General features: G+C 34.3%; 1 protein-coding gene across 1 annotated transcript in view; it reads right to left on the reverse strand.

Moving 5' to 3' along the window:
* Positions 1-24140, reverse strand: part of LOC150092964 (DNA mismatch repair protein Msh3-like) — a 209898-nt gene that overhangs the window by 147978 nt on the left and 37780 nt on the right. Inside the window, exons 3-5 of the mRNA XM_090414114.1 lie at positions 18141-18249; positions 9026-9294; positions 3874-4021 (exon numbers count right to left, since the gene is read on the reverse strand). Coding sequence (XP_090270240.1) covers positions 3874-4021; positions 9026-9294; positions 18141-18249 — 526 coding nt within the window. The remainder of the gene's footprint in view (positions 1-3873; positions 4022-9025; positions 9295-18140; positions 18250-24140) is intronic.

The raw sequence follows: 24140 nt of genomic DNA on the forward strand, positions 1-24140 counted from the left end.
ATACAATGGAACTATCACTTTCTTATCCGTGTCAGTGTTCCCGTCTCACTGTGCCAGAAATTTTCAGGATAACTATTACAACTTTCACAATATGTCCCCTGAACTTTAGCTACCTGCCCACAATGCTCCCAGATCCCTTGCCAGCTCCACCTCCTGTAGTGAAGTTCCTCCACTACAATATATCCTGTTCCATCTTCTCTGGCAAAAGTGGACAACTTTACACTTCACAGTACTGAAATGAATGACATTTTTACTCTTTTGTCAAATACCAACCTATTTAAAGGTTGAAGTAATGCAGAAGTCATATTTCCATATATGAGTAGCCTAAAGGTGTCACACCTTATTGTTAAAATACTCTAGATTAGAGAGCGTTGTTGGAAGTTTTTCCACTTGCTTATACTATAAATTAAAGATGATTAAAAGTGTGACACCTTTTGGCTACTCATATATGGAAATATGATTTCTGCATTACTTCAACCTTGGTATCACCTCAGGGTCTGGCACCCACTGATGAGACCTCAATAAAGGTTGAAACCAGTCTGGATAGTGACCCTTTCCATAATGCATACCATTATACATGTCTGTAAGGATATGTGCTTTGCATTATGGGATACTGAGGCAAGTGATGTGAATTCATTAGTCTCTATATATGAGTTACCCTGTCCTAAAAAAACTTCAGGCACACAATTTGTTTACTTACACTTGGATAAAGGATTAAACAAAGAATATAATTTCTTCGCATATTTAATTTATAGTATAACCAAGTGGCAAAAAGTTCCAACAATTAAACAGCAGGTTTAATCATTCCAATATTTTGTTTCTATTATGGAGACATCTTCAGGAATACAATATTAAAATTTGTAATAATACACACAAAACAGTAAGTGGAAGAAATTAGACTATTTAAAACCTTAAGTCCTATGAGGTGTATCCTCTATGGATGTTGCTGGCTAGCAATAGCTGTTGGACAGGAAGCCTAAGAATTAAAGTTAGTTTCTCCGAAATCTTGGGAAGTCAAACACAACTGTATTTATTAAGATTGGACTGTTTTTTTTTTTAATCTGCTTTGGATTCTAAAAAGTCTTTCAAATTTGTATTTGATATGATGAAACATGACAGTTTTATTCCATCTGATCCTCTGCTAGGTATCCCCAAGGAATGGTCAGCTAGACTTAAGTGATCATAGTTATGGAAGTGTTTATATTTTTTATGTTCAACTAAGTGGATGTTAGCAGATGATTCAGTTTCACCACAGTATGATACGTTAAGAACAAACAACCTTTATGGAAGTTTTTTTTTTTCACTTGGCTATGATATTAATTACATATTGGGTTTTATCCTTTATCCAAGTGTAAGCAAACAAAGTTTGTGCATGAAGTACTTTCAGGACTGGGGCAACTCGTGTTAAGGTGGTATAAGTTATCATCACTTGCCTATACGAGTTGCCAAAGGATGCCACATCCTATTATTAAAATTCTCTAAGTTAGAGATAAGTTTATGGAAGTTTTTTTTTTTCTTCACTTGGCTATGCTACTAATTATATATTGGGTTTTATCCTTTATCTAAGTGCTTACACTTAGATAAAGGATACTCTCCAGAGACTAGAAGTCTAAAGGACTTCTCCATTACTTCCACCTTAGTATCACCACCACCTCTGGGTCTGGCTCCCACTGACGAGACCTTAATAAAGGTTGAAACCAGTCTGAGTAGTGGCCCCTTCCCTTAATGCATAGCATTATACATGTCTGCAAGGAGATGTGTTTTGCATTATGGGAGATACTAAGGCAATTGATGAGAACTTATACCACCTTAACACAAGTTACCCCAGTCCTGAAAGTACTTCAGGGGCAAACTTTGTTTGCTTACACTTGGATAAAGGATAAAACCCAATATATAATTAGTAACAAAGAACCTTGTTCATCACAAACCTAACACTAAAGGTTCCTGTTTGGTATAACAGACCATCTGGAAGCTGTATAAGGAGGGTGTGAGAAAGGCAGTAAATAGTGAGGGTGCTTTGAATGAAGAGTGTTGATAAGCAGACTGCATTGCCTGAGAGTGGTGATACAGAAACTGTGAATGGGTTTAAGGTACATGCATGAGAGCATTGATCTTCCTTCCATCCATCCATCCATTACTCACACACACATATACATATAGAAATTCCCAATTAAAAAAAAAAAAAAAAAATCTGCATGATCACTGCATCATGTCCAAAACATAGACATCTCACAAATATTCCAGGGCTGCATCAATGATTACTGAACAGAGTTCTGGTTTATGGAACAGAGTGTTAATGTTTTTGGAACTAATCTGTTTGTTGGAAGTTTTATCCCACTTGGTTAGAATATAATAAATTTAGTTTAATCCTTTATCCAAGTGTAAGCAAACAAAGTTTGCTCCTGAAGTATCTTTGGGACTGAGGCAACTATTGAGGCAACCAGACCCAGAGGTGGTGAGATAACTTGGTCCACCTTTACATGGTAAAGGTGGACCAAGCTCTCATCACTACTTGTCTTAGTATGTCCCATAATGCAAAGCACATCTCCTTGCAGACATGTATAATGCTATGCATTAAGGAAAGGGCCACTATCCAGACTGGTTTCAACCTTTATTGAGGTCTTGTCAGTGACTGATAAGTAGTGATGAGAGCTTGGTCCACCTTTACCACGAGTTGCCTCAGTCCTGAAGATACTTCAGGAGCAAACTTTGTTTGCTTACACTCGGATAAAGGATTAAACTAAATTTATTATATTCTAACCAAGTGGGGGATAACTTCCAACATCTTTCTTTAAATCTAGAGTAATTTAATAATAAGGTGAGATACCTTTTGGCAACTCATATAAGTAAATATGAGTTCTCCATTGCGTCCAACTTAGTATCACCACCTCTGGGTTTGGCTCTCACTGACGAGACCTCAATAAAGGTCAAAACCGGTCTGGGTAGTGGCCCTTCGATTAATGAATAGCATTATACATGATTGCAAGGAGATGTATTGTGCATTATGGGAGATACTAAGACAAGTAGTAATGAGAGCTTGGCCCATCTCTACCACGAGTTGCCTCAATCCTGAAGATACTTCAGGTGCAAACTTTGTTTGCTTACACTTGGATAAAGGATTAAACTTAACTAATCTGTTTATTATAGACTGAAAGTGTCCAGTACTCAATTTCCATTATAAATAGAATGCTTGAATAGTGCTAACTTTAAAAATCTTTTCGTCGTATACTGATGCAATTCTGTTGTGCAGACTTGCTTAGTAGTTGTATGCGAAGTTAGGGAACATATTTGGTATCAAGCACAATGATATATTCCAACAGCGACTTATGGATGTGAGACTTGGAACCTAAAGAAGTCAGATAAGAAATGGATATCTGCTTTTGAGATGTGGTGTTACAGAAGGCTGTTGAGGATATCATATACTGAAAGGCGTACAAATGAATAGGTGTTAGAAAAGATCAGTAGAACTTTAAGGCTCCTTAAGGATACTGACAGAAGAAAATTAAAATATTTTGGATACATAGATAGGATGGAAGGAGGACTTCTCAGAACAGTAATAGAAGGTAAAATTCCTGGAAAAAGAGGCAGGGGTAGACCATCAATGAGATGGATGGATGGCATTTGTGTGTGTGTGTGTGTGGAGTGACTGATCTTCAGAGAGTTGAGGCCACCAGAAAAGCAAACAACAGGACTACATGGCGAGGCCTGGTGTGGAACATCACCGAGCATCAGAGTGACCATACAGCATCTGTAGATGCTCAGTGAACATAGTAGTAGTAGTACAATGATATGTCATGTATTTTTTTTTTGATAAATATAACAGAAATGTTTGCCTAATATGAAAATTAAATAATTTATATGAATAAAACTTACTATTATTCCAATATTGACTGCATCTTTTTTGCTTTTAATAGAGTTCTCATAGATACACATTAAATAACCAGCTGAGAAATGACCAGTGATTTCTTCATTATTTCCATTTTCTAATGTCGTCCCAGATAATGGATTTACATGTAGCATTGGTTAAGGATAGATAACATTCTTAGAGCATTTTTTACCTTATAATTTTAACTGATAATAATGGAGAATCGTCTTAAATAGTACACTTCCATTCAGTTCACTTAAATAATTCTAAGACTCAGCAAAAGCATCAACGCTTATATATATTTACTGAATTAAACCATAAAACCTTAATTGACTACTTTAATGGTATTAAAGTTTCCTAGTAATCTTCTCACCATTACCTCTTGCTGGCACAAAACACTATTTTTTCCAATAAGTGTGGAAAAAAATCTACAGTTTAATTACATCTTTAAAAACTAAAATCTAAAAAATAAATATCAGGAAGGTAATAAAATATTTTCCAGGCTATTGAAAAAGCTCAGAATTGGAAAAAGAGTACTGTAAAAGGAATCAAAGATAATAAAGGTGACATGAAAACTGAAGATAAAGATCAGAATTGGGAATAGATATAACGAAAGTAGAAAAATCTATCAAAAACGTGAAATATAGAAAGGCAGCTGGGGTAGATGATATACCTGATCAGAAATGCTCAAAGATGGAGGTATAAAAGGTATAAAAATTTTAAACTAGCTACAATGCATAATTCATAGATATGATCAGAGGGTCTAATTCCAGATGAATGGAGCAGAGCTCACATAATACCTATTTATAAAAGGGAAATAAAAGTGAATATGTGAATTTACAGAGGAATTTCTCTACTAAGTGTTCCTGTAAAATTTATGCAAATATACCCAAGAAAAGGTTAAGAAAACATTGTGGAAAAGAAGCTGAGAAGAACAAGCTGGGTTCAGGCATCAAATAGATGTTGTCAGGATCAGATTATCATTTTAAGACAATTCACTAAGAAATTATGGGAAGATAACAAAACCGTATTTCAAGTTTTGTAGAAATGGGAAAGACATATGACAAGGAATTAAGAGAAAAGCTGTTAAAAACAGTACAGGTATATGGTGTAAATCAGTTACCAGTTGTTTACTGAAATAATATGTGGTAGACAATACTATTTTTTAAATAATAGTTTCATGTATGTAAAGGAAACTAGAATTTATTAAATACTCCTATATATTTTGTTCAAATAACACATCATTTAAGAAGCACAAGAACTGGCTACAAAAATTTAAAATATACACACAAAAATGAGTCACAGCATGTGCATACCTCCATGTGATTTAGTTACAGATGAGCGAGCAGGAGGAAACACTATTAAAGTTCCAGAGAAACAGGTATAGTTATGTAATTTTAAAAAATTATAAATAATTAATTGCAATTACTTCCCAAAACTCAGAGATAGGTATACAGTCTGTTCGATTAAGATTAGGATGGGTGACAGATGATTAAAGAAATAGACAATCAAATTTAAACATATTGTAGTGAATCTCCCATTCAAACCTATTGTGGTGTAATTGATTCTAGTGAACTCTGTGTCTAATGTCGATCATCGGAAGCAGGGCCTGAACTCTCTGATTCCAAAATCTTATATTTGGATTCTGTCTCAGCAGAATGGCCAATCTGTCCAAAGCGGCAAAATTGACAGGAACAGGGTATCTATTAAACACTAGGCAAGGACAGAGGTGATAATTAATCCTTAACTGGTGGTAGGAAAGAAAATAACTTCCAGGCTAGTTTAAAAGTGGTGTATACAGGTTATATTTGCGGAGAATCCTTGCTATTTGTTCAGAAGTCCCTTTAACATCAGATTGTATGGCAGAAGGATGATAATTATTTTGATTATTTTCTGTATCATGGTTTCATTATATCCATTAAGTGATAGAGTGAGCTATAGTTAATTCTCCTAATAGAAGAAAGTCATAAGAAGAAGCTGTGCATGTTTGGTGCATGAGGATTTTGATAACTCTTTTTTTTGAAGGATGCTGATGTGAAGTTGTGTGGATACCAGCCAGTGAAGGATGGCTTCCGCAAACAGAAAATTCAATATTATCAATAAAGTTACAAAGTATTAGAGTATCCAGAAAATCCAGTTAATGACACAAATAAACTCACTGTCCAGTTTCCCATCTGATATTTGCCCACATCTCTCTACTTGATATTGCCTGCCATTCAAAAAGATTATCCTTGTATTTAGTGTTGAATACTATAACCACTCCTTCTTTTCCCTGATTGTTATTGCCTGAATTTTGTATTTTGTATTTGTTGCTTAGAAAGATCCCACCTGTTTTTGTCTTTTGTTTCAGTCAGACCAATTATCTTGATTTGGCACTTATCCAATTCTTCTGTCAGTTTCATTTCTTTTCTATTGATGCTTCTTATGTTGATAGTACCAATCCTGAACTCTGCTGATGTTGAATTAGGATGGATGTGTTCTGAGATTTGTTCCAGTAACTCACTTTGTGCTGCTGTTCACCTGGTTCCCTGGTAAAAACAATGTGGCCTTGTTTAACCAGGCAAAGCCCCAGCTGACATGAAATTCTGTCATGTTGTACTATCATTTTGCATTATAGATTAAGCCAATAAGAATAAAATTTGGGCAGCTAAATCCCAAGTTGTCAGCCTATCTTCAGTTGTTCAGTATCTAGTTAGATACCTAATAGGATGCACCACAAGAAGGTGAGGATTGAACATTAAGTCAGAATCCCTAGTCGGCTCTCCACATTCCTTAAAAAGCTACATGGAGGTCTCCTCTCTGTTATACAACCATAAACACCACACTTTTTTTTTTTTTGCTTCTTTACTTAATAATTCTGTTTCTATGGCTATTTCTATGTTTCTACTCCAATATTATCAGAGTTTAATCACATGATACCACCATTTTACTTACTGAAAATTTGAAAGGCCTAGTTTATAACAAACGCCTAGTTTGTTGATAAATAGTTTTATTCCATAGGAAAAAGTTGGATTTTAAACAATGATGGAACAGAGAAGTGATGTACGCGTTCTTCTTTTTTTTTATAAAAATGCAATTGTATTCGGTTCATTTACAGTTTTAGTGTAACAGTTTAAACACCTAGTTTATTTTTTCCAGCATTTTTTCTGACATAATATGATGTTTTCAGAGGTAACATTACTCAGGCTCAGACCGAACATCTCTGGGAGAGTAAAGCTCTAAAACATTACCCACTTCAGTCAATCACTTCTCAGGATTCCAATATTGCCATATTCTACCTTTCTTTCGCCCCCCCCCCCCCCCCAAAAAAAAACCCATCTCCAGCTGCATCAACCTATCCAACCAAGATCTGTTCATGCTTTGGGTCTCCCCAACATTCCATCACTAACCACTTGTTCTGCCCCAGACTAGCTTTGCCCACATATTCCCAAATGCAAAGTGATGTCCTCCCCCTCCTCAACATCCTTATTTTCAATCTGATTCTGACATTGAACCCATCTGTTCCCATCGCCAATTCCCTTCAGAATCTTGTAGTCTCTAGTGCCTGATCAACCTCCACCTCCAACCCAACTCCCAGATTCAAAGTTAAAACTGGTCCAAACACTAAACACAGCTAATGCCCAATTAATCTCATCCTTATTCTAAGTAATTTGAAATTAACATAATATTCCTCCTCCCCCCATTTTTTTTTCATTATCAAAACTATTCAAAATTATACTGTCTCTCTGGGTTTCATGGAATTAAATAAAATATTGAATATTTTATTTGACTACTCAGAATTGCTATTTCAACAGGGCCATTTTAACAGCAAATTTCATTGTCTTTATCATTCATCAAATTCCTGATATGTACCCTCAACAAGTGTACAGTATATTATAATAATACTACACAAAATAGTTACATCATTACTAACTTCCTATTGACAATTTTCCATCAAAATAATGTATTATCTGTCAAGACACTCCAATATTATCAGAGTCAATTTAGAGTGAAATTATGTCTACAGTATGCAAGCAGATCTTCAGTTCAACTGTCAAAATTAAGAATGATCTTATATTGCTATATGCAAAAGTCAAGAAAGCTATTGCTATGACTATGTGTCATTTTCTTACTTGTTAGTTTTACACTAAAACTTAGATTCTTCTGAAGTATTACTGTATACAAATTTATGCTATCTTAAAAATCTCAAAATTAATAATGAAAATTATTTCAATTTTATTTTATATGGGTTTCAAAATAATACCATATCTAAAATTATAAGCATAAAGACTAGCATTTATCATCATTATTACCAGATATGTACCCTCAAGAGGTGCAGGATACTTATATATAGTCCAGCTTAATTAAATTTACATCATCATTAACTTCCTACCAAAAATTCTCTTCCTAATTAATGTGTTACGTGTCTCCAATTTTGTCAGATCTTATATTTTGGCTTTTTAAGATGATGAAATTCATCTACCACTAGATACAAAATTAGTTTAATAACATTTATAATACCACCATTTTACTTACTGAAAATTTGAAAGGCCTAGTTTACAAAAAAACACCTAGTTTATTTTTTCCAGCATTTTATCTAACAATAATATGATAATGTTTTCAGAGTTAACATTACACCCCAGGACTAGACTGAATATCTCTGGAAGAATAAAGCTCTGAAACATTACCTACTTTAGATACTGGACAAAACTAACAGTAATGATGTATGAGGCCTCTGAGTAACCCGATGAATAATCTTGCTGTCACTATTCTTATTAAGATATTTGGTTAGCAAGGCTTATTCAATATAGGGCTACACCAACATTACTAACCAACAAGATTGATAAGTTGGCTAAGTGTTGACAATTTTACTTATTATTTTTTTAAAAAAAAAGATACATTACAGAGACATACTTGAAAACACTTGAAATGAAAGAAGAATCTTCTGTACCAAAAATGCTTTTAGTAATTTAGACTTTAAAAATAGTACGAAAATTCAGAAAAATAATGTGAAAGGTGAAGAAGCAAAAATGTATGAAGGGATTCAAATATCTATACAAACAAAATTCTCAATATTCATTTTTTTTAGAAAACCAATTATTACTCATGCATCAGTTATTGAAGAAGTTAAACAAAAATTATCATAAAAGCATTAAATGAATGAATGAACAAAGCAGGTACATAAATTCTGCCAGATAATGTATTTTCAGGATATCCTCTCCAATGAGTGTAGATTTTGTATACAAAGCCTGAAGCTTTCTTTTAAAAACGGAACACTTAGTATCACTTGCTGCCTTCAGTGCAGAGGTTTCAGTCTGCTTGACAACACCAACTTTATAACCTTTTGCAACAAGGCGCTTTAGATGAACATGAAGTCTATGAACAGGAATACTGGCACTCAAAAAATTATGATCAGGATAGCATCCAATACTTAGTTCACGAGAAGCAATCTACAAAAAAAAAAAGAAGAAAATTATATGTCAATTTTAGTTATTAGAAAACAGCAGTATTAATTCAATATTAATTAACTTTGAGCTACAAATTTCTCTTTAAATCACAAAAGAAAGATTATATAACTTGGCTTACTATACTTTGAATGCAATACAAATAAGTAATAATGAATACAAAAATTTAGAAATGCTTATAAATTATGTATTATTTCTAATTATATAACATTCTACATTTTGACCTTCATAATAGGGTAATATTCAGCAGTATTTATATACTAAATTAATCATGATATTATTAAGAAAACTGAGAACACAATTCTAAATTAATACTGGTTACATATATTGTGATCCCTCCTGCTAAGGGACAACGAGTTTTCAAATTAATGTTATTCCTTCTTATATAGATTTGACTACATCTAGATTGTGCACAGATCTGCTGCCTGAGTTTCTTGGTGATGTGGAAAAAGTGGACGGAATTCAGAAGTGAGACCAAAATGGTCATTGGTGTGTGGAGTGCTCTATGAGGACGAACTGAAAATTTGTGGATTACAAAGTTTAAGTTGACAGATAGAAAAAGCAGGAACATGGTAGAAACACAAGTTACTAAATGAGTTTATAGAATAGGTGTTAAAGAAAATGTTCAGTACTTGACTTGATTGAAGAGAACAAGGGCAAACCCTGGAGATTGTGTAAGAGGGTAGTTAGAAACTAACCAGATTTTTGGCATAGACAGTGGTGAATGAGTGGAATGGGCTGCTAGAGGTACTTGTTGGTGAATTAGCTTAAAGAGAGATAAAGACAGGCATTGTTATTAGTATGAGTCTCCCATGATGAGACTTTGGACTCCATGAAGATGCCTGTGCAATAATAATAATAACACAATAATTCCAAGTTCTTTTTAAATTTATTTTAAATAACATTATTAGACAATGATGAGTTAAATGTTACAAAAAGATAAAAAGTTATACTTTAAGTTATATTTCAACTATCTGAGCTCTCATGCTTCACTGAGGTGAACTTATATTGCCAGCGGTTCACTTCAGGGTATTTACTATAGTATTTGGTGCTGATGTAGAATTGTGAGCATTATAACACTTCTTTGTTAACAACATTAGAAGTTTTTCATCATCCTTGACAAAAATAATTAAATTCTCAGGACAGGACTGCTAACTCAAGAACATGCTACATATAACTACCTGTGTCTGAAACATTCACCTATGCTAAGTGGTAATGCTGCTGGCCATTAGCAGTATGATGACTTGGAGAGTATTTGGCTGGCATATATTAGGTCTTCTCATATGATGCTGATGCTACAGCTGAGGGATCTACCACAGTATGAAATGAAGCTCAGGCTAGATTGTGATCATACTGTGGTAGATCCCTCAGGCTATGGGATTCATTCCTTCTTGCTCACAGTATCTATCTGATAATGGTTACTTCAACATGATAGTGCACTATGTCACAAGGCAGAGATCATTCTGGAATGGTTTCAGAAGCAGGAGGGTGATTTTTAGTTGGTGGTCAATAAATCTGTAATAATCATTGATGGATGATATGGAAGAAGCTATTTGCATCTGGGATCTAGCACAGTATGAAGTAAAGCTCACTAGTTTGTGATAACATCTACATGGACAGCAACAATACTTTAAGCTATCTCCTAGCATCCTTGTCCTGAAAAGTGCAGGTTCTTCCAAAAGCTAAAGGGTTATACTTCCTCTTATCAGATATTTTCTAATAAAACTGGATAATGACTCTGTTTATTAGGTGCTGCATGGCAATTTTTATTTCTATACTGCACCAATGTAAAATAAGTCAACCTGTAATAATACAGATTGAATTATTTTAGCTTAATTTCTTGAAAGTTTAAGGTTTTTTTTTTTTTTTTTTTTTTTTTTTTTTTGCAGGAGAAAAGATTCTGAAGGAGTGGAAAGAAAGCAAAATAGTGCCACCACATAAGTATGGTTCTAGAACAGAAGTTTTCACTTATAGCTCATTCTGTATATCAGCAGTTATAATTAAGATATTAGAGAGGTTGGTTAGTAATAGAATACAGAGGATTTTCCATGAAAGGTGCATTTGTTTGTGAATAAAAGTAGATCACTAAAGCAAGACCTACTGAGAGCTCTAGCAATCTACTGTTACTTTATGATTTTATGATGAAAAAGCAATGAATGTCTTGGGTAAGGAAAACTAATATAGAGTGATATTCTTAGACTTTGCAAAGGCATTGATGGATTACACACAACAAGTTAGTCATGTAGCAGTCTATAAAGTGTGACATGTACAAGCTGGAGAGGATGGGGACAGAAAATAGATTAATTACAAATACACTCACCCATGGTGAGCAGATTTTGCCAGCTAGCGAGCAGCTGTAGACTGGACAAAATGGAATATTTTTATGTCATAAAAAATAACTTTCTAAACACATTATTTTAATTTTAACTATATTTAAGTTTTTTAACTTAAATATAGAAGTTTATTAGAGCAAATGAAAAAAGAATGCCACTATAAACAACTTCTTCTTCCCTGATGAATATGGCATATTACCATTATGAGTGCACAGTGTTCTTGTCTGCCATGACGAAAAAATTATGCTGGAATGCTCTTTGATGGTTGGTAATGTAGATGTGCTTATATGATTACCTACCTCTACAGCATCCTTCATTTTACAAATTATATGCAGTCCTGGAAAAGAAAGGTAACCTGTGATGTGCTATAGAGTTCTTTTCTTGCCTCTACTGTTTAATGTATTTATTAAATTTATTAATGATATTTCATGGATTGATAGAGGATCTTCAGTTGTTCGCTAATGATGCAAAGTTGGGGAAAGTAATAAGGAGTGATGCTGACGTTGACTTCATTCAAAAAGATTTAAATTAAACTGCGATTCTATCCCTCTCAGCTTGGAGCAATGGGTAGGATTGCTATGTTAATATTAATAAGTGCAAAATTTTGCACTTTGGAGTTTACAGGTAAAAGCTGTGTGCTGTGCAGAACTCTACTTCAGGAGGTGGACAAGCTATACTGCATATTGCAAAACTATACAGCACACTGCTGCTGCCACTGTGATAAAGAGCAGACTGATAAGTAAGGATAAGGAGGTGATTGTAGCGCTGTATAAAACATTGGTCAGATCATACACAGACAACTGTGTTCAAATTTGGTCACCTTGTTTCCATTTGTGATGATAGGAACTCTGGAGGATCCAGTGATAGTCATTAAAAGTAATATCAGAACACTGAAATGTTGGTTATGGAGAAAAGTTGAGTAAATATAAATTGCCAAGTTTAGTGGGGTTTCTTTTATTTATTTATTTTTATCAGCCCCACAAATAAGAGGTCCCAAGACCTATGACATGACACTGTTGTGTACAAGGAAGTGATTAAAAGGAAGAAAGGAATTTGGTTATGCAAAGAGAAGTGAATTATGTGATTAGTAAAGCTATGAGGATGCAAAAAAGATAAGGTGAAAGGACTGACTGTTTTGGCAGGCACAGTAACTTGAAAGGTGAAAAATATCCTATGAGAGAGAATATGAAAGAGTTACTGGAAGAACAGAAAAAAAGCGAGTGAGAGAGAGAAAAAAAATTTTAAGTCTCTTGCCAAAGTATGACAGAAGTGAGTTGAGGAGGGCAATGATTGCAACTGAGTCTATAGGTAGTGCAAAAGAAACAACGTTGTTTGTAAACCTATGGACTAAATATGAATGGAAGAACTTAAATAATACTTATGACTGCACTTAACGTTGTCCCAGAAAGCAAAAAGAGAACTTAGAGCTACTCTGGAAGAGGAAGGGACATGTTGAGTGTGTGCAAGCACCCATTAGTATAAGAATGACCAATAAAATGCAGAATCTAGTCTCTTAAATGACAAAATGTGGCAAGAAAGTAGGTTTTGGGCCTAACTGGATATTGCAGTTTTTATATACTGATGACAGACATATCAGGAATAGAGGGAGAAGTTTTTGGCTGGCATTGGTTGATGCAACCTAGCCAAGTTATAGGAATTAGTGAGAATTGGTTGATAGAAGATGATGTAGTTACAGGAATAGCATATGAACTGCAACCCAAAAAGAGTAGGAGGTGATTAGGAAGACAGAGAGATGATGAAGACAATTCATTTGAGCAACCTGGTGTGAAACAGAGACCAACAAGATAAAATATATAGTAGGTTGCTGCTATAGAACAGGAAATGCAAGGGAAAATATGAAAGATGTGCATCAGCAAATTAGCACAATGAATGCAGGCCAAATTCTTATTATAGAGAATTTCAATTACAGTGTCACATAGCAAGAAGGAAAGAATTTATTCACCTACAAAAAGAGATTATTACTTGAAATGCCATGTGATGAAGGGGGCTTGGAATTTGAGAGTGCTGGATCTGGTTACAGGATCAGAAGATCTATCCATAACCATGATAGCAAGATTGCCTTCACTTGGAGAATCACCATGCTTGACTTAGTTGCCAAACATGTAAAAGTATAAGGCAGGTGATAATGAGATAATGACAAGTTTAGGAGGTAGCTTGAAGCAGTGCCAAGGCATAAGAATCTGCACAGAAAGGATGTCAGTAGTGAATAATCAAGGAGTATCTGAAAGAGGCAATATAAGAATGTATACCCAGATCAGAAAGGTAAATGAGGTAGGAGTTAAAAGTAGTATCATTAAGCAAGAGCTGCAAAAAAAAAAGAGGAAAATGTTGTGAAGAGTATATAAGGAGAAAAGTGATCAGCAAGTGTACTAACTGTAATAAATTTAGTTTAATCCTTTATCCAAGTGTAAGCAAACAAAATTTGCACCTGAAAATATCTTCAGGACTGAGGTAAGGTGGTACATCCCTTGGCAACTCGGAGCAAAGGTGGACCAAGCTCTCATCACTCCTTGTCTCAGTATCTCCCACTTCCAACATCTTTATCTAAATCCAGAGTAATTTAATAATAATAGGTAAACATGACCTCTCCATTGCTTCTGCCTTAGTATCACCACTCTGGGTCTGCCTCCCACTGACGAGACCTCAATAAAGGTTGAAACCGGTCTGGGAGTGGCCCTTCCCTTAATGCATAGCAGTATACATGTCCGCAAGGAGATGTGCTTTGCATTATGGGACAAGAGTGATGAGAGCTTGGTCCACCTTTGCTCCAAGTTGCCAAGGGATGTACCACCTTACCTCAGTCCTGAAGATATTTTCAGGTGCAAACAAAGTTTGCATCTGAAATATCTTCAGGCACTTGGATAAAAGATTACATTAAATTTATTATAGTCTAACCAAGTGCAAAATAAACTTCCAACATCTTCCAATGTACTAACTGTAATAATGTCATCTGGGCAGTCAGTCAAAAAAAAAATTTTTTATCTTACTTTGTATAGCTACAGTGAAATTTTTAACTCTTTTCATGAATTTGATTTTAAAAATTAATTTAAAATATTTCACCATAAAGAATGAAGTATGTTTTTATCACTGTTTTTTGGGAGGAGGGGCTGAAGGATTTTGAGGTAAGAGAAGGGAATGAACATTTGTAAACAATTGGTAAACATTTTGATAGTAAATATTCTGTATTAATCCTCTACTATTCATGCTACAATACTCCTTGATGTGTTGGCTATTCTTTACACCATCCCTCTCATATTTAAAAGATGAAAAAGTAGCTCATATGGTTCAGTGACAGTTAGGTGATAGTCAACAAGCCAAGAGGATATTTGGGATACAGACAGCTAGATGACAGGGTTTACCCATGAGACAAACTAGTCAGGTAAAATTTTTAAAAGACTTTTCTTACACATAGCAATAAAATATGATTAAAAAAAAAAACTATAAACTCTCCAAGTAAAGTCCAAATTTCAGAAGACTATTTATTACATATAAAATAAAATTCTTCCAATGAAAGAAGATAAATTATTATAAAATGTACAGTTCTTGCACACCAAATAAAATATTATATGATAAAAAGAATGTTATGTAATTATAAAATGTCCAGGTTAGGTCCAAGTTTAAAAAGTATTAATAACACATAAAATGATATAAACATGATTATGCAGATGGAACAAAACTCTTTATGTAGAGTAGAAGCTAATTGTTGCATTTGAATTCTTGATAACATGCAACCCATTCTTTATTCATTAATTTCTTGCCGCAATCTTCTTGAACAGACTCGTCCTTGTTTCTGTAACCAGTTTTAACCTGAGGTATAACACCCTCTATATCATGCTGTTCCTTCCATCCTTTCGACAACCACAGTTCAAATGTTTCCACAACATTGCTAAAAGGTACAAAAGCAGTCCTATGGAACTCAACATTCATTGCTTTACTGAACTGTCATTTTGATTGTATTGTCTTTGAATCTCAGCTTGAACTTTCTGGTATATTGAATGTCAAAAATGATAGGACTGTCCAGATGATAGGCAATGTATTGGAAGGAGTATCTGTATTTGACTATTGCCCATCTGTTTTGTCACCCATTTGTCTTATCACCTAGTTTCTTACCACTCAGTTGTCTATAAACTGTTCATAAGCATAAGGTTTGTTCTGAAATAAAATGCTTACTGGATCAGATTTTATTAGTGTTCTCTGAGGCCAGATCCCAAAACTAGCACATACATATATGAGTAGTAGAAGTCTAATAAATTGCAGTACTTAAGCAAACCTCTTCCTAGACATTAAAGTTAGAAGAGGGCTAGAAATTGACACAGATCACTAGTTAGTACAGGCAAAACTAAGATTTCCACCAAACTGGCTACAAAAAAATACAAAAAAATAAACAAACTAGAGAAACAAAATCTAATTACAAAGTAAGACTATGATTCAAGTATAAGAAATTTATACAAACAGAGGATTAATAACTACTTAGAAAAAATACAAGAAAATGAAGACATTGAGAAAGAATGGAATAATATAAAAGAAATTATCGCACCAGCAGTATATGAAAGTCTAGGAACACACAAAAAATATCATAAAAATAAAAAATCACATATATGGAACAATGAAATAAAAACAAAAAACTGGCTTTTAAAAGATGGTTAAGTAGCAAAAAACAAGAAGATGAAATTGAATGCAAAAAAAAAAAAGACGAGCAATAGCCAAATGAGAAAGCAGAAAGAGACCCAGAAAAAGCTGGGAAAAATTTGTATCATATCTAGAAAATGACATATACAAAAAATAAGATCCAGTGCATACAAAATACTAAAACATGAATGCAGATATAAAAGAAACTGCAAATATAAATTGTGAAAATAGATATAAAAGAATTCTTGGATTACTTTACAGATCTTTGGACGGATAATACTGGCTTCAAAAATAATTACACCAGAAACTTACAAAATACCTTAAATGATATGATAACAATGAAAGATTTAAAGGACAACCTAAATAAAATAAAAAAATGGCAAATCAGCAGAAGATGGGATAAACTCTGAACTGTATAAATTTCCTGGAAAAAAATTTTATCAAAGATTACTAAAATTTTTAAATAAAACATATACAAATGGACAAATACCAATAGAATGGAATACAAGCATAGTAATACCTATATTTAAAAAAGGGGATAAAACAAACCCTGCTAACTACAGAGGTATTAGTTTATTGAATACATGCTACAAAATATATAGCAGAATACTTAATGAAAAACTAAAAATATATAGTGAAAAAATATTATTAGAATGTCAAAATGGATTTAGAAAAGGATGCTCTACAATGGATGCAACTTTCTGTTTAAAACTACTTATAGAGAAAAGAAGAGAATTTAATTTGCAAAATCATCTTTTGTTTATAGATTATGAAAAAGCATTTGACAAAGTAAAAAGATATATACTGTTTGATATATTACAAAGAATAAATATATCTAATATTTTACTACATGCAATATTGAATATATACAAAGATAATGAAATAAAAATAAATGAAAAGTTATCTAAAAAACAATCTATAAACCAAGGAGTAAGACAAGGATGCCCTCTGTCGTCAACACTTTTTATTTAAATTAATGAAATATTAATACAGTGGAACACCTTAAACAATCAAGGTATAGAAATTTCCTGGAATAACAAAATAAATATGGTATTATTTGCAGATGATCAGGTAATAATATCAGATAAGGAAGGCAATATATAATTTAAACATTATAGCAGAACAGTTTGGAATGAAAATTTCCATAGATAAAACTAAAACAATGGCATTTTGTGGACAAACTCCAGTTAGAAGCAAAATAGTTATTAATAATAAAATAATAGAAACAGATAAATACTTTTAGTTATCTTGGGTGTGAAATATTATATGAAGAAGAAAAAGACATAAAATTAAAAACTTCAAAATTTTTACAGATTATAGGCCTGATAAATAGAATACTCAAACCCAAATATAGTACAAAAAGAAACACACTTGAAAATATACAATACTTTAGCAGTGCCCACATTATTATATGGCAGCGAAATTTGAGAAATAAACAAGATAAGCAAAGAATAAAAACAAGTGAAATAAGATTTATGAGAAGAACTGCAAAATACACATTATTAGATCAAAAAAAGGAATGAAGACATTTTAAAAGAACTAAAAACAAAATCAATAGAAGAAAAACTAAACAATTATAAACAAAAATGGATTGAACATGTAAACCAAATGGCCAACGCCCAATGTCCTAAACAAATACTAAAATAATAAGTCAATTGGAAAGAAAACGCAGGGTAGACCTGAAAAAAAAGGATATTGGATGGATAATGAGACCGGAACAGACACCAAGATGGTCTATATCCGTAATTAGTGTTATGATGACGACGACTTATTTTTCAATGTAATGTAATGTATGTATGATTATTATTATTAATGCTTTATAATGTATATATAACCTATGGCACTTACTTCAGCATCCTCTCCAAAAAGCCTATATTTGTAGCCACATTCTATAAATAGGATAGCATCTGAATACTGATCTTTTAGCTCCAAAACTTGCTGTTCTAATGGGGTATACCTAAAAAATTCAATTTTATCATTTTAAAATGTCATGAAATACCAAAGTTATTATTTTTTCTCTTTGTGTGTGTGTGTGTGTAAACATTGTGATCAGTGCAGGAAAAAAAAAAAAAAAAAAATGCACACCCAGGTAAAATTTAATTAGTTATTAGAAGTCATACTCTCTGCAATGGTACGCCATACCCTCCTTTATTAAAAATACAAGAATATCATATTTAACACAACTGGCCTGTCAGTGAGTTATGACATCTGTTCCATTTTTATATGTCAACCAAAAGGCTTGTTCTTTCCATCATTCATTCACTCATTCAGAATTTTGTGCTTGCCTGAGGACATGTTCAAGAATTGCATTGCAATTAATGGGCTGTCCCTTCAATTATTACAAACTCACAATTTTTACTTGCTCACTCATTTTATTCACTTTGTAGAAGCAACTATTTCATATCCTCTGGCATGTTACACCTGTAACATGCTAGATCATTAAAATAATAATTTCTTTAGGATTTCGTTTGGACTCATCAGTACAACTATGCAAGTGTAATAATGGTCATTTCTCAGCATTTGATTTTAGGCAAGTTTTGTAAAATGTATAAGTATCTATTAGATTCATTTTGTTCATATGTGCTTACTGTAATGTTTTCGGTATTTGAAAACATTACAGTGTTTTCAGTATTTGAAAACATTACAAAAATATGTTGAGCCATCTTGATTTTCATTATGTCATTCAGACCATCTGTGCGCACAAAATTTTGACAAGATTCCGTTCTAAGTTTGGGTAGATTAGAGATTTATATAATGTTAGTATTTGAGTTGGGCTGTTTGGAATTATGACCTCAATAGCTACGGTTATGAGAACAGTGTGTTTATGCCTCTTAACTGCAAGTGTTCTTTGGCCAGTCTGCCTATTTGACAGAAAGAAAAACCTGATTTCTGGGATAAAAAGTCCTTATAAATGTTCTTCACATTTAGAAGAGATTCAAATTCAGGTCTTTCCAACTATATGATATTGGCATTACCAAATGCACTATGAAGTCTCATAAGCATTAGGAATTATACAGGAGAGTAGTGGTGTTTGGAAGAAGACATGGAATTAGACGTAATGTATTGACAAGAAAATGCTAGAGTCAGCCCGAAAGAAATCTGATCACGATTGGAGATCTGAATAACATCAAGAGTAAGGTGAAGTAAGATCTTTCATGCAAGAAATAAAACAATAACTATTTTGATAGCATTAAAAGTTGCAAGATCATTCTAGCTAGAATGAAAAATAATAAGGGGTTTCACTATTTTAGGCTTGGTTTTAGTTTTTGATGGCATATAGGCAGCTATAACACACCAAGTCAATGGTTAAAAACATATAAAAATAGCAAAAAAAGAGAAAATTTATTATTAACATCTGACCTCTATGTAGTCAGAGGCTCATTATGGGAGGTACACATTATTGCACACAATGCTCATCCAACATTGCCTTAAAATGATTCAATGTATCTACATTCACAACATACTCAGGCAATGCATTCCACTCACCAACCACTCTCCATGCAAAAAACCTGCTTCTCACTCCTCTGCTCAGACCCATTTTATACAGTATCCAGCGATGGCCTCTTGTTCTACACACTCCCCCCTTTCATTCTATGAAAAATCTCTTCCATGTCAACCCAATAACAACCCCTGACTAGCTTATATGTCTCAATCATATCCTCCCCCTCCCTCCTATTTGCAGGCTTTTGCAATTTACATTCTCTCAATCTGACCTTGTACTCCACATTCCAAAGACCTTTGACAACCTTTGTGAATCTTCTCTGGACCCTTTCCAGCATATCTTTGTCACCATGAAAACCTGGCAACCAGATCTATGTACAATAATCCATATGAGGCCTGATCAAGAACTTATACAATGGCATCATAACCTCTTTATTGCTGCATTTCAGGTTCCTCTGCATCCATGAGTATCCGCAGAGGGGGTGGGGGGAAAACGGGCACTTGTCCCCCACGGATCTACTTGTGAAAAAAAAAAAAAAAAATTAAATAATCAAATAAAAATTTATTGAGGTAATTATTTGTCTCCAAGATTTGCCCCCCCCCCAGAAAAGTTTCTGCAGAAGCCCATGTCTGCATCATTGCCATTATCTGATGTGATGTCTTCACAACTTGTTCAATATGGCCCCTGGATTTTTTCAGGTCCTTGTCCACTACCATTCCCAGATCTCTAATTTCCTCTACCTCCTTTAAAGTTTCCCCACTAAGTGTATAATTTGCATCACATTGATGCTTACCAAATTTCTAAACCTTACACTTTGTAACATTGAGCCAACAATTTTACTTACCTGCCCATTCATGAAATCTATTCAAGTCCTGCAAGGCCATAACATCTGCTTGACTCAGAATTGCTCTCCCCAATTTTGCATCATCTGCAAACAGTTGCATATCACTAGTTTAACCCATCCCAATATCATTAATATACAAATTGAACAACAATGGTACCAAAACTGACCCCCTGCAGTACACATTCCTCTTATGGGATACTGCACCCTCATAACTTTCTGATACCTATCTGACAGCCAGTCACTGATTCAACTCAAAAGTCTGTTATCCAATCCCATTTGTTTCAATTTATTTAATAATTTGTCATGTGGGAATCTATCAAAAGTGTTTGCAAAATCCAAGTACACCACTGTATATGCATCTCCCCTGTCCAAGGTATCTGTCACCTTGTTATAGTACACAAGTTAGCAAAAACCAATGCTGATAGCCAAAAGAATACTGCTATTTTCAACTCAATTCTGTATCCTACTTCTTACCAATCTCTCTCTCTCTCTAGTACCTTCAGTGCATCTCCAGATATTCACAGCCTTTATGAAGTGAAATAATTTTACCTTCTTTCCACTCCCTTGGAACCTGCACTGAATATCTGCACTGTTATAAGACTCTTATTAAACAAGCATGCCAATGCTACTGCCATCTAATCCTATCGCCTTATTGACATCCTATCCTATCCTATCCCTCTAGTCAGTCCTAGGACAGGTTGAGTCCCCTCCTAATGAGGGGGTTACTGGCATATTAATGCAGCTGGTTTGCCACTCCTCTGCTGCATCCCTAAGGGCAATATTCATGACTGTAATTCATGTGTGTTCATGGGGCTGGTTTTCCTGCTTGCGGAATGAAAAACCCCAGATAAACTGGGGGATAAACCTTGCTGTCCATGCCCAAGACCGGCTCATTGACATCAAGGTTATTTATTTCTTCAAATACCTACTGCTCATTCACAATTAAGCCATCCTCTCCTATGTCCTCTACACTTAAGTTCCTCATGATTCCACCCTGATCAAGATGAAACACCCTTACAAGCTGATCACTAAATACCTCAACAATGTCTTCTGCAGTAGTTATCATTCTACCATTTTTATCCATTAACATCATTTTGCCATGATCATTCTTCCTTCTACTCACCACATATCTAAAAAATTCTCTAGGGCTTTTCTTTGCTTGATTTTCCAATTTCTGCTCATACTGCATTTCTGTTTTCCTTATTAACTGAGTCACTCGCCTGGCTTGTTCTGTATATTCTTCATGAAAGTGATTATTACCGTTATTCATATTGTACTGTCTCCAAGGAGCCTTCTTCTTCCACATTTCATGCTTAATCTCCTCATTCATCCATTTCTTACCTACCACATTCAGCCTTTTTGGCCTTCAGAATACATTCACACACTGATGCTGTTATGTATTTCTTTGTAAGTTCCCAGGTAGCATTTACTTGCTTACTGCTCAAGTCCTCATTCCATGCTATAGCTCCAAGCTGGCTCCTATGCTTATCATAATCATCAGCTTTGTACTTCCACATATATCCTTTCCTCACAAAAGTCTGCATATGGCTAGCCACAGCACAGGTGATCACTTCATGATCACTCTCACCAACTGGAGGAAAGTGTGAAACCCCACTCACAGTTGCATTCTCTGATGATATGATTAGATCTAAAACTTTGATCCTTGCAGACCCTCCTTTACATGCTGCCTGAGATAGTTATCTCTCAAGAACTCAAGAAATTCATTCTCCTTATTCCTAAATGCTATTTCCTCATTCCAATCTATACTGACATAATTAAAATCACCCATAATAATTACCCTTCCTTTGTTCACTAGTCCAAGTTGTTTATACATTTCTTCATCACCACCCTCCACATTCCCTGACCTATAGCAACATCCAACTAAATATGTCTTCATGTCAAATTCCACACTGCAAACACTACATTGCCTCATAACCAGTGCTCCTATTTCCCTCTTTCATATCTACCTTATGTGGACTTGATTCCCCTGCTATCATCAGCAGCACAGCACTCTCCCCCACCTCCCTTCTTGCCCTTTCAATCCTCGCAAAAAATACTGTATCCTTCCATTTCTATTCCCATTACAATATCATCTTCATTCAACCATGTTTCACTTATTCCAATGATATGGGGGTAAATAAACTCAATCACTGAAACCATTTCATCTCCCTTATTTCTGATACTTCTGGCATTTATAAACAAACAGTTCATTTTTAGGTCTATAACCAGCCCTATCCAAGCAACTGTTTCGTTGTGATTTCCCCACCACACTTGCCCTGCCCAATCACCTTTATCCCACTTACCACATATATCCACTCAGTCTCAACTTCCCCACCCACATTGCAATATATTCCATTTCTATACACACATTTACTGCTACTTTCAACATCCACTCTCCCTATGTCAAATCTCCTTGTCCACCCGGGCTCCACCAGTTTCCCTTCCTCTTGCGTTCCCGTTGTCTGTTCTTCTCTCACACTACCACCATTTCCACTGCCAAGCACTTCTGTCTCTTCAATACCACTCTTCTGTTCTTTTACTTCATCTCTTACTTTTGATCTCTTGCACGCAGCACACACTGTACTTCCATCTAGCAACCCTTTCTCCAGTAAACTCACTCCAAAGCCATTTAAATGCACCCAACATGCTTGTATAATTCCATTCTTCTCTCAAACACATGCCATACATCCATAAACTGTATACATCCATAAACTCCAAAATATATCCCGGAAAGCACATAACTCGTCATATAGTTCTATTGCAGTTACGTTTTTATTGTCGTAAATGTTTTCGTAAATCTTCGTTATTAATTTGTAGTAATCTATACAAGAAATTGAAATTATCATAATGTTTTTAGTTGTTCAAAACGTTCTATTAACGAACACACTGCAACGTCTAGAAGTGTATAAAACACATTCACTCTAAATTTATCTTCTGGCGATTGCGGGGTTTCGTCATGATGCTCATAGTCAAATTGTCGTGTCTTCTTTCATCGTCAGACTTCCGTACCAGTTTTAAATTCTTGTTCTCCATCCACCTCTTCACTCAGTTCTTTTGCCGTTTTTAGAATTTCTTTAAAAATTTGTATCTGATCGATACTCTTGTAAGAATATTTTTAAGTTTTTGATAGATTGTAAAGCAAGTGTAATGTTCATATTTTTGTCTTGAAGCATTTTACTCACAGGTTTATTCTGTTAAGTAAATCATGGCAAGTTATAAGAGAGCAAATAAATTTGTAGTCCTTTATTTTAGCACATAATGTTTGTGCTTCATGCTGAGTATCTTTATTAAAATTTTCATTATTTAAAATTTCAAGGAGTGCATCGTAAATTTCTCCTAACTGATATCGTAGAGGGCGGATTGCATTAATTTTGCTTTCCCATCGCGTTTTTGATGGCTGTTTCAATGTTAAATTTTTTACGTACTTTAAAAGGATTGCCCAATGTTTGTAAGAGAATGACTAATTGTATCTGCATTCACTTTGGCTGCATCGTTAATGATTAAATTTAGAGTATGAGCAGCACATGGCACGTAAAAAGCTCGAGGATTTTTGTTCAAAAGG

Source organism: Typopeltis vanoorti, chromosome 24 (assembly GCF_054136105.1).
Source record: "Typopeltis vanoorti isolate ZY-2024b chromosome 24, IOZ_Tvanoo_1.0, whole genome shotgun sequence".
NCBI lineage: Eukaryota > Metazoa > Arthropoda > Arachnida > Uropygi > Thelyphonidae > Typopeltis > Typopeltis vanoorti.